Source organism: Gymnoscopelus braueri (assembly GCF_963280865.1).
Source record: "Gymnoscopelus braueri genome assembly, chromosome: 4".
NCBI classification, from domain to species: Eukaryota; Metazoa; Chordata; class Actinopteri; order Myctophiformes; family Myctophidae; genus Gymnoscopelus; species Gymnoscopelus braueri.
The window spans coordinates 16,653,780-16,670,280 of record NC_137605.1 but is presented as its reverse complement, the minus strand read 5'-3'; the positions used below and the strand labels follow the sequence as shown (position 1 = coordinate 16,670,280).

The window sequence follows — 16,501 nt, the reverse complement described above, 5'->3', positions numbered from 1 at the left end:
TAAGTATATAGACTTTTGTGACAGCCTAAGTTATGGGAACTTGTTCAACTCAAATCAAGCGATGAGCAAGCGAATCTACAGTCTGATCCCATTGCGTGGAGGGATGGTAGTCAGGCAACCGCTGACACGAGGGGGCAGCATTGTCACATACATACATACATACATACATACATACATACATACATACATACATACATACATACATACATACATACATACATACATACATACATACAAGTCAAATTTAACTGAATATAATTACATGGGTAGGGGGACAATAAAACTAAACAGTTTACCACTTTCTTCAGAACTCTACCCCAAGTAGTAGGCCTAAGCATTTATTTTCACTGTTGCTTACACTGAAAAGAAATGACCACAATAATGGAAATTTGATTGAGACCTTTATTCTTGAAAAGAGCACTGAGGTTTGCCCTCATTTACAAAACATATCAACAATTAAAACACAAATGTAAGACACAGAAATAACAATAAATAAAACCCAAACAGAAAACTAGTAGCCTAAGTTAAAAAACAGTCACATTCTGAGGTATGTAAGCTGGAACATCAAAACACCAACAGAAAGCAGGCCTGCCCAGTTCAGACTGAACATGTGTGGGACCTTAATAGTGTAAGTGTAGTGTAAGCCAGTCGTTTGAGTGGGTCTGGTAAGTGGTAGGCCTAAGTGCTGTGGTTACAATTAGGCCTATACACCAATGTAATAATAAGCTCTCTCGAGGTTTATTGTGCTTTATACTCTTGACAGATAGGCCTATGTACAACTTTATGTTGTACATAGGCCTATCTGTCAAGAGTATAAAACAAGTCAATCAATCAATCAATCAATCAATCAATCACCACTTTGTTTAATCTCTATTTAACCAGGGTAGTCACAAGACATCTCTTAAGTGGGCCCTGGTTAAGAAGACACCACACACATTAAAACACAAAGACATAATAAATTGATAAACAAATACCAATGATCTCAGCATTGAAAGGTTATCACAATAAATGACTCCTAACTAAACAGGCTACCTCTATCCTTGTCAATAGCCACAGCCTTTTTACAATTTAATTTGTCACCTCACGTCAACGGTTGCCTGACAACCAACTAGCCAACCACTGCGAGCTCGTCCCTCTGGACTATGGTATCTCTATTCTCCCACAGACTTTCACTTTAAGAAGGCGCGCCCACGTTGCAGTGTGGTGTGTTTATTGTAAATCTCAAAGTGGCACATGGAAACGATACTATGGCCGAACGAACTGAGTTTATAACAATTCCGCAGAAGGAAACGTAGGCTATAGAATATATTATTATTATTATATGAAACAGTGGAATGCACACACCCAACCAAAAGGAGGGCGACTAGCAGAAGTTCATGTGTTGCTGCTGTAGTTTGTTCTGTAGACTATTTTTATCCTGCCACAGTGGGCGAAAGTACCTCTAGAATGCGGCAGTGTGTGTGGCACCAACGGCGCGCAGAGAAGCATTTAAAGGAAAGATTAAGTAGACATTGATTTTGCGTGACTGAAAATAGAAACATCAGACGTGGCTGTGTACGAATCAAGACACGAAATAGTCATTATAATCAAAGATAAAAAAAAAAAAATCAAATACAAAAAACAAGGAGTGGGGGGAGAGAGAGAGCGAGCGAGAGAGCGCAGACGTGATGTTCATGGAGGCGATGGGAACGTGATGATCGCGGAGCGCACCTTGACCATATAATACGGGAGGAACCCCCAGACGGGATGGCAGCGTCCAGCAGTTCAAGCCTATCAGGTTCATCACTGTCATCTGGTAAGTCAATAGAAACTATACATAATTTAGGCTGATTCTACAGCCACAAAGGGGTAGCCTACATTTGAATGTATAATAAATGTGCTTATTGTTATGATCGTTTTTGTTGTTTTTGTTGTAGGTATCCTAGTATTATTATTATTATTATTATTATTATTATTTGTTTATTATTATAGGCCTAGATACGAGTTGCTGTTAGAGGAGCAATAATCCGCAAACATAAATAATATAAATGCCATGATGTGATTGTGCACATGGAAATGCTTGCAAGAATCAAACTTTTCTCTCGTTTTTGTTTTTTCAGTTTTTTTTTTTACATACAACAATACACCCCTCGTCCAACATGTGTGTTTCTGCACGCAAATTGGAGCGCCTTTCTTTCATAGGACCTATTATTATTATTATTGTGACTATGATTTCCTTTATTTCTTTAACTCTCTTTTTACGCAGCATCCAGTGATTCAGCTCAGAAAAAGGCGCTGTAGGATCAAATAGCTCCCAATAATGACTCCTAATTAACTTGATTTGATTTGATTGCCCTCAGCCACAAAACTGCACTGTCGTCCTGCTTTGAGCGATGGAAAGACCAGGGCACAGTGTTGCCATATCGGCTAATTATAAGCGACTTTGGGCTTATTTTTCTGTAAAGTTCCTTGTAAATATTGGTAGTTGCGGATTGCGGTCTTTTGGGCTGGTCTCTAACGTATACTTGCTTATTTAGGTTTGCTTACAAATTTGTGTAGGCTAATTCTTTTTTAAACCGGTGGTTCTCAAATATTTTCAGAAATGTTTTGTGCCAGGGAGTATTTGTGTAGTTAGAACGTTTCAAAAACATTCCAAATGTTCCACATTTTATTTCAAGAGTTTTTGAAAATAGCAGATCTACAAGCTCACAACGCTTGTGATTTAAAGTGCTCATGTGGCCTATAGGCTATAGTTGCTTCTTTTGGGCTTGTTTTCCTAGACCTTGTTGCTTATTTCTCTCACAAAATATGGCAACACTGCCAGGGCACGCAGCAGTTCTCATGTGACAGACAGACAGGGACCATGAGGTTCTAACATGTAACCAGCCTGGGGTTTGGTTTTTGGATGGTATCATCATTACATTGTCAATTATCCCCATAATTCCCTTGTTGACTTTCCATTTGGTTAACCCATTAAGACCTGAGGCCGATTCTACAAATGCCTTCTAAACCAGTTGTTCTTTCAATATATAAAAAAAAAAATCAAAAATAGCAGATCTACAAGCTCTCAGAGCAGCACTATACCTGCTATTTTTTAATAGCCAACGCAAAGATCTAAAATGACACAGATGTTTTCCCAGTTTTAATGGGTTAAAAGAGCTTCTTTGGCAACTGTCCTGCAGCAGTCTACCGGTTTCCAAAACACTGCCCAAGACTGGGGCTTATATTGTGACATTTTGAAAATTATGTTGATTATTTCATGGTCCAGTGATATAATATAGTTCATACTGTTTTCATATTATAGCATGAACCCAAGTTAATTCATTCCTTTTGGCAGCAATGGACAAAAAAAGTGAGTTATTCTCTCTTGTCTGTTACACATGAGCAAAAGTCTCATGGTAAGTAACATCCAATGTGAACCAGAAATGGGATTGCAGCTGTTCAAACACACCCAGAATGAAACAGCAGTTCCACGCGACGTCTTAAGCCTGTCGCTCTGGGCTGATAAAGCCAAGAGATTGCTGGGTGTTAAAGTACATAGTGCTCTATCACAGCACCGCTGCCTCATATTGTGACCACACACCAAGAGCCAGAGCATATGTGTGTGTGTGTGTGTGTGTGTGTGTGTGTGTGTGTGTGTGTGTGTGTGTGTGTGTGTGTGTGTGTGTGTGTGTGTGTGTGTGTGTGTGTGAGAGAGTGAGACTGAGAGGGGGTATGCTTGGAATAGTCTGAAGGGGGGATGTACCGTAACTCTAAGTCCAATAAACCTGCTTACACACACCTAAATACAACTCCACCATAGCCGCAGCAGCCACAATTTGAAAGAAGTTGTATAGCCTTTTTTTATTTACAAAGCAACAATCCTTGTTAATGCTAGACATAGGTCTGCCATTAGAGTGAGCAGTATAGTAGGCAGTGTTTATGTAGTATTTTCCTCATTCTCCCTGCGTCCCCAACCGTACCGCACACCACACAGCTGGCGTCATGTTTCCCCAAGGCACTGCCCCAGTGAGAGCAACAGACACAGTGGTTCCAAGCCGATTTTTTTTGGTTGTGGAAGCCCGCCGGCTTCAACAAAGCATTATCTCATGCCCCGCGTTACTGAGCGCGCTGGATTTTCAGCATCTGACCACTGCGTCTTTAAGAGGAAAGTCTTTTTCTTACTGTGGCTGCAGAGGGCTGTCATTACCGCCGGGCCCTCAATATAATTATCAGAGGTTGCAAGCCTGTGTCCATGCCAAGGATGGAGTGGTGGTCACAAAGGGTATCATTATTTTCCTGCAGAGTTTTTTTGGAGTCGCACACAACATTTGAATAATCTCGTCTTTGAGGGCGTCTTTGACATATGTCTGCATTTGAGCTCCATATATTAGCCTCGTCTCTCTCTCTCTCTTTGAGCTCAGGCTATAAGTTGAAAAGAACCTCTAATGGGGACATCCCCAGAGACTTCTTCAGAGGAACTCTTTTATTACTTTGAGGCTGTTTCTCTTTGTAAAGTCATACCTCCTGGAGTAACAGCAGGTGGGGAGCTATGGTTCATTCAAGTCCGCCAGACCACCACAGGCAGAGTTCATTGGCTTCGCTGACAGAAAATATTACGTGTGCGTGCGTGCGTGCGTGCGTGCGTGCGTGCGTGCGTGCGTGCGTGCGTGCGTGGACATCTGGCACTCATTCACATTACACTTTAATACAATGTAATTGTAATCACGATTATAGCCTTATTACATATGTATTAGCACGGGGTTAGACAACCACCTCTACCTGTTGTTGATCTACACTACAGTATCGTGTGATCAGTTGGGCTATTGAGGTGATCAATTGAGTTGATCAAAAACAACCATTAGAGTTTGATGTGCATAAACCTTTCTCTCCAGATAGTCAGAATTACCTTTACCGTTTACCTTTATTATTCATATTAAATTATTGACTCATTCTTTGTTATATTTCATTATCAAATTATTAACTTTATGCTTCTAGCAGCCTGTAATGAGACATTAAAGCAATGGTGTGGGTTTCACTATCTGGCACTGGGTGATCACCCAAGCCTTGAAAAATGGCATGATCATGTGCCCGAAAAGGTTGCCCACCCGTGCATTAGAAACATCAAATTGATAAACCCCCATTCTGCATCCTAGGCAGCAACTCTGCATTGATCTAATGAAAAATAAAAAAGCGAGAGATAAAATCTGATATGTTTTGCAATCATTTGCTGTCCCTGGAAAAATCATTTGCGGCTACGCTGCTGGCACGGTGCTCTAAGGTCAGGGGGAGACTCCTACACATTCTTGGCGCTGGTCGGGCGTAAAAGCTGTACTGTACTGTACCAGCACAATGTTCCCCAGTCAGATCTCAGGAAATAAAGCATTAAATATAAGTTTTGAAGTCATGAAACCCCTCCCCATCCTTCAGTTGGTTATACGTTTCTGTCGCATGCTGCTCCACATTAAAGAAAATGTCTTTCTAGCACAGTATACCTGTTGTCAGCGACTGGGTGCTATGAGTTATGACGTCTGTACCCGTTGTCAGCACGTACTATGTACCCTTAATTCTTTTGAGCAGTTTTTGTTAGCAGTATGTACACAGTTCATGAAAACTCAAAATAATTAAGGGATCAAAGTGTTCCCTACATTTCTTTGAGCAGTATATTTATGACACCAGTGCCTCTTGTTCAAAGTACAAGTGCAGTACCTGTTATCAGAGCACTTGGTGGCCAGTCCATGATGTCAGTACTATGCTGTCATATTGATCACATCAGGGATCTCCATATACAGGGACAGACACATAGATCGTGTCACCATTCACATCGCTCACGTCTAGGATTTTAACGATTCTGGTTCCTTAACGATTCCCTCTTAAAGGTCCGATTCCATAACCGTTCCCGTTAACGATTCCTATACCGGGTTTCAAATAAACACTAACAGGTCTGTAACTCTGAGACTAAATGGAACCAAATGGACCCAGAGTTATGGTGGTGGTGGTGGTGCATGAAATGTAAAAGTTTGTGAACCACCGGTATTGTAATTATATAGCAGAAGTCAAGTCCACATACCAGCTCTGACAGTATGATAAAACCGGTTCCTGAAATGGTTCCAAATGTTGGACCCGGTTCCTCACGATTCCTACGCTTCCGGATCCAAACCCTACTCACGTCGCGTCATTTGCGACACTCTGTGTGAATTCGGGGTTGTTCGCCTTTGCATTGACTTTGCATGTAATCGTGGCGCACGCTGATCGGACCGACTTCACACTCGACACTGCACTCCTTTGGGGTGTCGGCAACGCACACGTGTTCTTGAGATATGCGAAGGACAGACGTGTATGCACTCGCACAGAGAGGTTTGTAATATAGATCTAGATAGATGTCAGCTCCTTTTCCGGGATGACTTGAGAGAGGGATTTGCGATGGAATGTTGGAAACAATTCTATTTTTCTTTTGCTTCTATGCAGACTGGAGAGTGTAGAGAGCGAAACAGGACATTTAAGCGAGGGAGAGTCGTGCAACACAGGTCTCCAGACAGAATTGAACCGAAGGGGATGTTGCGATGATGTGGTCGACGCAGTATTCCGGCCATCTATCTTTGTTTGCACCCCCAACACGCGGCATCTATGCCCTTCCTTCCTCTATCTATTCACACGCACTAGGGGGGTGACGTCACTATAGCTAAAAGAATCTCTGATGTGATGGCCAACAGGCAAAACCTCCTTACATTTAAACTAGAACACGGAGTGTTGTTGAACACTTCACGTACAGCTGCCCAAAGGCTCTCCAGCCCACCCAGTGTCAGATGAACACACCACCAGAGAACCTCTGACAGAGATACTACTTACAGTATACTAGTCAGAGATTGTATCTGGTGTGTAGCTGTCTAGAGATGCTGGCTTCATTTATGAAAGCAACACATCATGAGCTTGTAGATCGGGTATTTGCTGATTGGTTATTTATTTTTGGCGCTCGACACCACCGCACCACCAAGTATAAATACATAGCAGGGAGATTGTATCTGGTGTGTGGTGTAGCAATCTGGAGATGCTGGTTTTGGGGGCAGAGTAAACCACAGATGGTCTCTCACCACAGGAGGGTCTCTTCTGATGTTATGGTCAGTTTGTGTGTGTATTGCATGTGTGATTGTGTACACTTCTACCCGTGTGTGTGTGTGTGTGTGTGTGTGTCTGTGTGTGTGTGTGTGTGTGTGTGTGTGTGTGTGTGTGTGTGTGTGTGTGTGTGTGTGTGTGTGTGAGAGCGTGTGTGTTTGATTGTGCATACTTGTACCACTGTGTGTGTGTGTGTGTGTGTGTGCGTGCGCGTGCGCGCGCGTGTGTGTGTGATTGATTGTGCATACTTGTACCACTGTGTGTGTGTGTGTGTGTGTGTGTGTGTGTGTGTGTGTGTGTGTGTGTGTGTGTGTGTGTGTGTGTGTGTGTGTGTGTGTGTGTGTGTGTGTGCATTATATTCACACAAACACACTCCGATGTCAGAGGAAACCATGCAAGGCACCAACATGTTCATCGGGAGCAGTTAGCGGTTCAGTGGGTTCAGTGTCTTGCTCAAGGACACTTCCACACTAAGCCAGGAGGAGCTGGGTATCGAACCGGGAACCTTCCGATTCCCAAACGGTCACTTTACCTCCTGAGTACTACTGTACATGTGTTTATTGGTCTGTGCACACTTACACCTGTGTGTGTGTGTGTGTGTGTGTGTGTGTGTGTGTGTGTGTGTGTGTGTGTGTGTGTGTGTGGGGGCACATCTCCATATGGGTAGGATGACATGGATGTCTCTCAGACCATATGCTGTGCACCATAGTCTGTCAGTTTATGGATTTTGTGGTTATGAGGAGAAAACGTCTGTAGTAACATCCGTCGTCCTTCATTAACCATGAGCTGAGATGATACCGCAGGCCCCTGTGCTGTTCAGAACTCATAAATGCTTTAACTAGACTGAGAGCTACTGGCTACATTAACATGCACACTAGTACACACAGTAATTCCTGATTCATTCTCAATTGCGTGCTGTGTTGTGCACCAAAAATAGCAGATAAGCTCACAATGTGTCGCTCTGTGCCGTGTGGTGAGCTTGTAGATTTGCTATTTTCGATGTGCAACATGTACGCATGTACACGTGTGCCCACAACCAAGTGTAAATCAGGCATTACGATGTTAAATGAACCAGATGAATCGGATTGAATCAGATTTACACGACAGTTGCTATAGTCTGGGGTATTGCCTTGATCAGGTTAACATCTAATGATTGTGTAGGCTACATAATCATTGCAGCGCTCGGCTGTGCACCCCCCCCCCCCCCCCCCCCCACTGCCTCTACTACACACAGATTCATCCTGCTGTGTCGAGGTTGATTTATCTCTGTGCTGAAGGTTACCTCTGTGGATGAAGTCTTAAGCAATCTTGATCTTTATTCATCTCATATTCTCTCTCACCCACGATGGCAAACAGACGCCCGGTAATTATTTTATCGAATGCTTCTGACTGGTGGGTAATGGAGGGCGCCACAATTAATGTCTGTCTCCTTCGGGGAGGGAAGATGCCACCGGGCTGCTCCCGCTATCTCAAATTCACCCCGATAAACAGACAAGACGCAAACTCAGTCCCACCACACTTTGGAATTCCTTTTGATGTCCTTCCTTATGTTTCTGTGCGCGTGCATGTGCGCACGTGACTCTGTGTGACGTGTATGTATCCATGGTGTTTGTCTATTATGTCTGTGTGCTGGTGCTTGTGGCTGTGCTGTATGCTCTACAGCAGTGGTTCTCAAACCTTTTCGTGCCAAGGACCCCAGAAATGATATATATTTGACCGCGGACCCCCACCTGAAAATATGTTGCGCCAGGGACCCCCAGAAGCAAAGATTTGTGTTAAAAATGTTCACCCTTTTAAAAAAGAGATTTAAAGATTTGCACGCATTTTCAAGATTTTTCAAAAAGATCAGATCTACAAGCTCGAGCTTGTAGATCTGCTATTTGGTATCCCCCCCAAGGACCCATGGGGGTCCCCCGACCCCACTTTGAGAACCGCTGCTGTACAGTACTGTAGCTTCATACGCAGTATTTGCAAGCGTGTGCATGTTTGCAATAAGTCTGTGCCAGAGTTTGCATCAGCTCACGACTCCCCCCTGTCCAATAACGCTCCCTATTCTTCAACCCCAGACGCTGCAGGATTCTTTAGACTCAGATGGCATCAGTTATTAAACCAAATCAGATTGAAAAGAGCATATTTGGCAGCCAGCCCAGATGAAAATCACGTTCTTTAAAAACTGAGCTCCACTAGAATAATTCATCTGCATCGGGCCGGCTGCTGCAGAGGCACCGTGACAAAGCTCCACTGTTTCTGAGGACAATACGTTTTTCCCCTGACCATTTGGCTACATATCAACGAATGGAGCCTGAAGCCTAATCAATGGTTAGTGAACTCAGACGTTCCCCCGGGAGGTCCCCCTGCACAGAGTACATGCCCTTAAGACGTCCCCTCCTCCATAGATCTGCAATAGTACACGTGTCCACTGTCGATCAAATGCATGATGGTTAAGATAAGACGAGCGATAAGATCAAACTTGATTTGCGCCTGAACATGAGGTCGCTTCATCAGCGAGGGACAGGATAGAGTTACAGGAAGAACCATTTAGCAACTATAGGTTTCTACACGGGCTGAAAACCACGTTTTGAATAGAATAGATCCTCAATTCTGAGGGGTAAAAAAAAAACCCGGGGTAAATACATTAAGGCAGTGGTTCTCAAATGTTTTAATTTCAAGGAAACTTGAAATAACTCTCAGAGTTACAGACCTGTAAGGGTCCACATTTGGAACCCCCTCAAGGGACCTTCAGGGTCCCTGGACCCCACTTTGAGAACCACTGCATTAAGACAATGTTTATTCAGACTGGCAGCCCAAATAAAATTTTGGCATGTCTAGATTGGAATCAGATTGGTTTGATCAAGTCTGAACAGTGGAAAAACCACATAGTAACAGATATTGAACCACATTCCTGGTTTGAAATGCAGAAAATAGCAGATCTATAAGCTCACAGAGCTAAGCTTGTAGTTTTGCTATTTTCGGCAACGTCTGAATATAGGATGTCTGCAAAAAGGATATGTATAGGGAATGTTTATGCAAAATACAGTATATGAAGAAGGAGTCCATTATACAGTAGAAAGTGTGCAATTTTACAATTATCCAGTTCTTGTGCCTAGACACTGTAATGAAGGGAAAGCTTGTGGAATGAACTACTGTATTGAGGGGTTCAGGCTATAAACAGCGACAACACAGCAGTCCTGATTTGTACATTTCTCGTTATATTTTTCATTATTATTATTATTATGAATATTATAGTTTTAGAATTGCTAGTGTTCAGCAGCTGACAGGATGCTGAGGAGGGCTTCACATGTCTCCTAGCAACAAAAGATTGAGGAAACTGTCTGTAACTAACTGTCTAAATCTATCAATGATGAGCTATAGTTAATTTTGGGTACAGTACCTGGTGTGTGCCACCATGCTCTGGTAACCTGCAGTGCCAGTTCAGTGGAGGACAATATGGAGGAAATATGATGAATGCCTGCAGTCTTTACTTGCCAGTGTGACAGATGAGAATAGAACAAGTATCCTAATCTACTAAGTAAACTATAACTATATTCAGACAGTGAGACATTAGCAATCACACATGCCCAGGCTTTCTCTCTCTCAAGTTTTCTCTGTCAATCACTCTCTTTCCCTGAGACACTCTTTCCCTCGCTCTCTGTCACTCCCACACACCCACATTCTCACCTAAACAAAGACACAGCCAGACACACACTATTGACTATACATTCACTCCCTAACTCTTAACCTTATAACCTCATACATGTAAACCCTTATTCTAACTCCTAATCTTAACCTAAACCTAATCCTCTTCATCCTAAACCCAAACCAAAGCCTTAACCACTTAAACCCTATATATACTTTGCTGACCGGAGTCTCTCAGAGGTCTATAGGCTAGGCTCCCCCATTTTCCCTCTACACCAAATCTATCATCTTAAAATAAAAGTTATTTTCATTGTTAAGCCTTCCTAGCGATAGTGGAGAGAGACAGCAGGAGAGAGAGATGGGGAAGGACAAGGGCCTGGGTCAGCTGCTCAAGGACTGTGCCTTAATGGTACTGTATGTGCTCTACCAGGTGGGCCACCGGGGCGCCCCTACACCCAAATCTCTTCGCCCCAGGAAAGGGACTCTAAGATTCATGTGATTAAACCAAAAACACTGCCTTGAAACAGCGAGGTTCAGCAAAATGGCCTCACTTGGGGGGGGGTTTCTTTTTTACCTCTCTTTTATCTTTTGAGTGTTTCTTCATCTCTCTATCCACATTTTATCCTCACAAGAACTGAAGTACAAGAGCAAACACACATTCCTTCAGGTTCTTTAGATCCCCACCGGGTTCCAGCCTTTGAGTCCGACCCTCAGGTGTGTGTGCTCTGTGCTGGTGGGCGTGCACCTGCAATCCTGCCTAATGAACAGTGGCGCGTGTGTGGGTGTGTGGGTGTGTGGGTGTGTGTGTGTGTGTGTGTGTGTGTGTGTGTGTGTGTGTGTGTGTGTGTGTGTGTGTGTGTGTGTGTGTGTGTGTGTGTGTGTGTGTGTGTGTGTGTGTGTGTGTGTGTGTGTGTGTGTGTGTGTGTGTGTGTGTGTGTGTGTGTGTGTGTGCGTGCGTGCGTGGGTGCTATTGATCTGGTGATAAATGTGCGGGGATGTTTTAAATGAAGACAGCATATCTTCTGCACCAGCGTGATTCATTGTTCACGTGATTCAGCCAATTACTCTAGTTGTCAAATGACTGTACCAGGGGTTGATGTATGCGAGTGCCGTGATCCATCACAGACACATTGCACGGGTTCAGTGCCTCGATAACATTAAAGCCTCCGAAGGCAAATTAAGTCAGAACTTACAAATTAAATTCAGCGATAATAGATATTGGGGCATCCAAATACAAAGTGGTCTTCTGTGGAAATTACCCAACTAGTGTTTTAGAGCAGCAGTTCCCTGAGCGGTTGGATCAGGGCCCACTTGAATATCTTAAAAGTATTTGCGGCCTACCCCTCTGACCACTTAACACAGCAGCCGAATGGCTGGGTGGGCCGTGTGCATTTTCAGAGCATGTCTATTTTAATGATCAATCAATCGCTTGGATCGATAGAACTGACATGGTGTATTTATTCCCATTTAGCGGGATGACAAACTCTTTTTAAGGTATTAAAGGAAAAAAATCACACCCTGTGTGAAGTGGGCGGTGTCTTGCTAGCTAATCACAATACTGAATGGAGTCAACCAATCATGTACAAAAAATAAATACATTTATTGAAACACTCTTTATGATGGAAGAAACCATAACTTAAAAAAAACCAATTTATGTTTTTTTTAAAGTTATGGTTTCTTATATAGGGCTATGCACATGTGTCATGTGACACTGGCCAATCACAGTCCTGAATAGACTGTGATTGGCCAATCACGGTGCAGGGTTAGGCGGGGTACTTTTTGGCCAATCACAGCGCAGGATTTGTTGTACAAATATCCAAACCTCACTTATAGGGGCGGTTTCACCGCCCAGAAATACCATGACATTATTTGTACATAATGTAGTTTTTTTATATTAATGTTATATTATCTTTAAAATATTTTAAAATATTTTGGGGGCGACTTGCAATATACTCGTGGCCCACCTGCCACGGCCCTCAGGTTGGGTATCGCTGTTCTAGAGCATGAAAAGCATGAAAGACACAACACAATGTGTTATCCAGGTGGCTCACACAGCTAGTGTTCCTACCATAATAGGCACCGACTCAACTATATTGAGATAGGGTTGAATCTGGTCATCTCTCTCTCACTCTCTCTCGGCTATTCGTTGTCCGAAGCCCCTTATGATTAGGTTGTATGGATAGGCATAGGCATAGGGCCAATGTCCGCCAGACACGGTTCTGATACATGTATGGACATACTGTAGGTTTTTCTGATCTCTGTAATTACCTTAAAATAAATAAGACTCAATAGTCAGCTGTTGGCTGACTAGTCAACTATTGTGAACCATCCCTAATCCATTCCCAGAATGCATTGCCCTGTGTCTTCCTTCCTGTCTAAATTGGTCAGAAGTGACGCTGATCTTTCTTTGTTAGTCTTTGAACTGTTAGATGAAGGAATGACATTGACCTAGCTACTGTCCTCATTCCTGTGTCAGTCTAGATCAAGACCGGAGACATTCCACTCATGGGATATTTTTAGCCTCCCCATTAGCAGGCATTCCAGGAACGTGATCACGGCAGCCTAATCAGACATCAACCATCGAAGACATCAGCCGCTTAATCATACCACCGCTTTCTCCCCTGAGGAATAAAAAATAATCTCCCGGGTGTCAAGTTTTGGAATGATATCTCCTTCTCCCTAATTTAATTAAATAGTATTGTTTAAACTTGTTTGTTTGTACCCCCTGGGTAAGGTAGGTAGACCTTTATTAAGTCAGTTTGAGCTTCACCCAGCTGATGGCTGCTCAGATGGTCACGATGAGCACGTTGGGGCTGTTAGGGAAGTGTCTTGCTCAGGGACACTTCAACACATATAACTGGACAGAATGGGGATCGATTTAACAACATGAATCCCACTGTCCCTATTCTGGACTGAGGCAAACATTCAGTGAAAATATGCCATCGCCCATCGACATTGGGGGCGGCCGTAGCTGAGTGGTTAGTGAGCCCGCCTAGGGAGCCAGAGGCCCTGGTTGCCCCAGGTACGATTCCAGGCCCTGAGCAAGACTCTTAACCCCTAATTGCTCACAGGCCCTCATTGGAAACAAGACCGCAAGGACTTTCATGAATGGACCTGTTAAAGGAATTATCCTTATCCTTACAAGATCACAACGCGCTGCGTCGCAAAGTCGTAGAGGGGAAAAACGGAGGGGAACAAATATAGAGCCCTGGGGGACCCTGGTCAACTTAGTATATATGGTTTTGAATAATAATAGCCGGTAATATTGACCCGGTGGAGACATGCGGTAAGCAAAAAAAAAACAAGCGGAGAATCTGTATCGATCTGCCTTTCGTCAGGGGACACCGAACAGAACAAAAGTGTGTTCACCGGTGGATCTCCAGAGGCATCGGCCCGGTGTGAAACCTCATGCATAATTATAGCAGAGAAGATAAACAGTGTTGACATACCCTACCCACAGGGATGAGCTCACCGCCAGCCCACAGGGGAGGGAAAAGTAGCAGAGACTTTTAATGAGAGAGTCTATTAACACCGTGCTGTGTTTGTAACATTACCTCTCCCTTGTTTCCTTTGCAGACCCAGAGGATTACCAGCCGCCCATATGGAAGTCCTACTGTAAGTACTTGTATCTGTCGAATCATGTGCGTTGATTAAGAATGTGTAAGCCTGATCCCCCCCCCCCCTGCCTCCACGCCGATGCTTGTCGAAATAAAGGAGCGTTTATGTTCAATCTATAAATAACAGGTATAGCATTTCTTTCCTGCACGTGGAAGAATTGGGTTTTCACACTATAGGGGGAACTCAATATGTTGCAGTTAAATGACACACACACACACACACACACACACACACACACACACACACACACACACACACACACACACACACACACACACACAGACACAGACACAGACACAGACACACAAACATGCACAAACATATTCGCATCAGGGATCAAAGGCACAAGCATACCGGATAAATAAGTGATCACATACCCAGACATATACGCAGTCACATGATGCGCGCGCACGCACACACACACACACACACACACACACACACACACACACACACACACACACACACACACACACACACACACACACACACACACACACACACACACACACACACACACACACACAAAGGCACAAATCCCAGGTCTCTGAAGAAAATAGGTTGGCATAAGCCAGGAAATGCAATTCCTACTGTACCTGCAAAGCGGCTCAGTTAAAAATGGCGATGTGTTTGGGAACAGTCAGCTCATTAAACGCTGCTGTGTGGAGCGCAGAGGAAATGGGTTGACTCCCCAGAATATCTGCATGGCATCTGCTGCAAACTGCAGGAACTCAGCAAAAATTACTTTTTCATGCAACAGCATGTTGAGCAGCGACCGTGTCTGTGGCTTACTTTGAGCTGGATGCATTACATTAACTTACATTAGGTACTGTTAGGTCTAGAGAAGGTAAAGGCAACACATTTATTTATTTATCTATTTTGACTTTGAATGTCTCTTCATCATCCTCATTCTGATGAGATGAAGAGGAGATTAAAATATCAACAAATAAAAGGTCTCAAAAGGAGTTCGGAGTGTTTGCACAGTACGGTATCTGTCTTTACTGTGTACTGTTTTTACTGTATCCAGTGCAGCATCTCATCTTTAAAAAAAGGTTTATTTACTTAGCTTTATTTACAGTAAACGCAACACAGGTTTTCCGCCGGAATCGAAACAGTAATTTTGCAATAATGTGATCGATGCACTACCCAGTCACCCACTAGTGCACCCCAGTATCTCACCTTGACAGGCTATTTACTGTATGCTATATACTATATATATATGTTGTATACTATTGATTCAGTTGGAGATAGCTTTGTAAATGAACTGTTAATATAGACTACTAGTCTATACCCGCATTTCCCACCCACTGTCCGTCCGTCCAGGCTATGGGACCAACGACTGTGACTACAGATCCCATCATAGAACCATTGCAGTGGCATTGCAGTCCATCCGGACTATCGGACCGCAACTACATATTCCACAACCAGTGGCAAAGATGCTAATTAATAGCGTACATTTGTGAAAAGTGAAACATTGGCTTCCTCACTACCTGCATATCGCTGTGGTCGGGCGGAAACCTTGTATCTCATTCTCCATATCTCAACGTTTTATGTTTTCTCGTAATTTAATGCCCTACTTTGTCACATAAGAGTGTCGCACAAACGTAGGCAAAATAGCAGATCTACAAGCTCACAACGCGTTGCGATGCGATGCATTGTGAGCTTGTAGTTCGGCTATTTTATTTTATAAAAAAAATAAGAAAAGGAACGTTTTTTTGTACATACAAGGTTTCCACCCGACAGCGATGATATGCCAATGGTAACTGCCCATGTGCCCCAAGTTCAGATCGATTGGTCAACCCACTGAGGAGAGAGCTGGATGAGGAGGGATGGAGGGACGGTCGGACTGACAGTTTAGTTTATTCCATAGTAGAATACTCAGCAACAGTATGGTTTGCTGTATGTTCATGGCTCAGTCGAATTATTTCTGTGCAGCATTCTCCTACGTTACTGCTTGCCTGATGCCTCCTCTCATCTCCCCCTGCCCCCCCCCCCCCCACCCCCTCCCCGCATCCCCTCTGCCCTCTGCACTCAGGTGTATTTTTAGACCTCCGTATGTCCCAGTCCTGGAAGTGGAAGATTTCCCAGCATCTTTGCCGGTGTGACTTAAGTCACCCTGACAAAATAACACAATTTCACAGTCAGGACTTCTCCTTCCCTCCTGCTGTGGTTGAGA

At 43.6% G+C, this 16,501-nt stretch overlaps 1 protein-coding gene across 1 annotated transcript in view; it reads left to right on the top strand.

Moving 5' to 3' along the window:
- Window positions 1-1,197: 1,197 nt before the first annotated feature.
- The window catches only part of chn2 (chimerin 2), a 50,670-nt gene continuing 35,366 nt past the window's right edge, over window positions 1,198-16,501 (top strand). Inside the window, exons 1-2 of the mRNA XM_080426611.1 lie at window positions 1,198-1,795; window positions 14,284-14,322. Of these exons, the coding sequence (XP_080282737.1) occupies window positions 1,747-1,795; window positions 14,284-14,322 (88 nt within the window). The 5' untranslated portion in view covers window positions 1,198-1,746. The remainder of the gene's footprint in view (window positions 1,796-14,283; window positions 14,323-16,501) is intronic.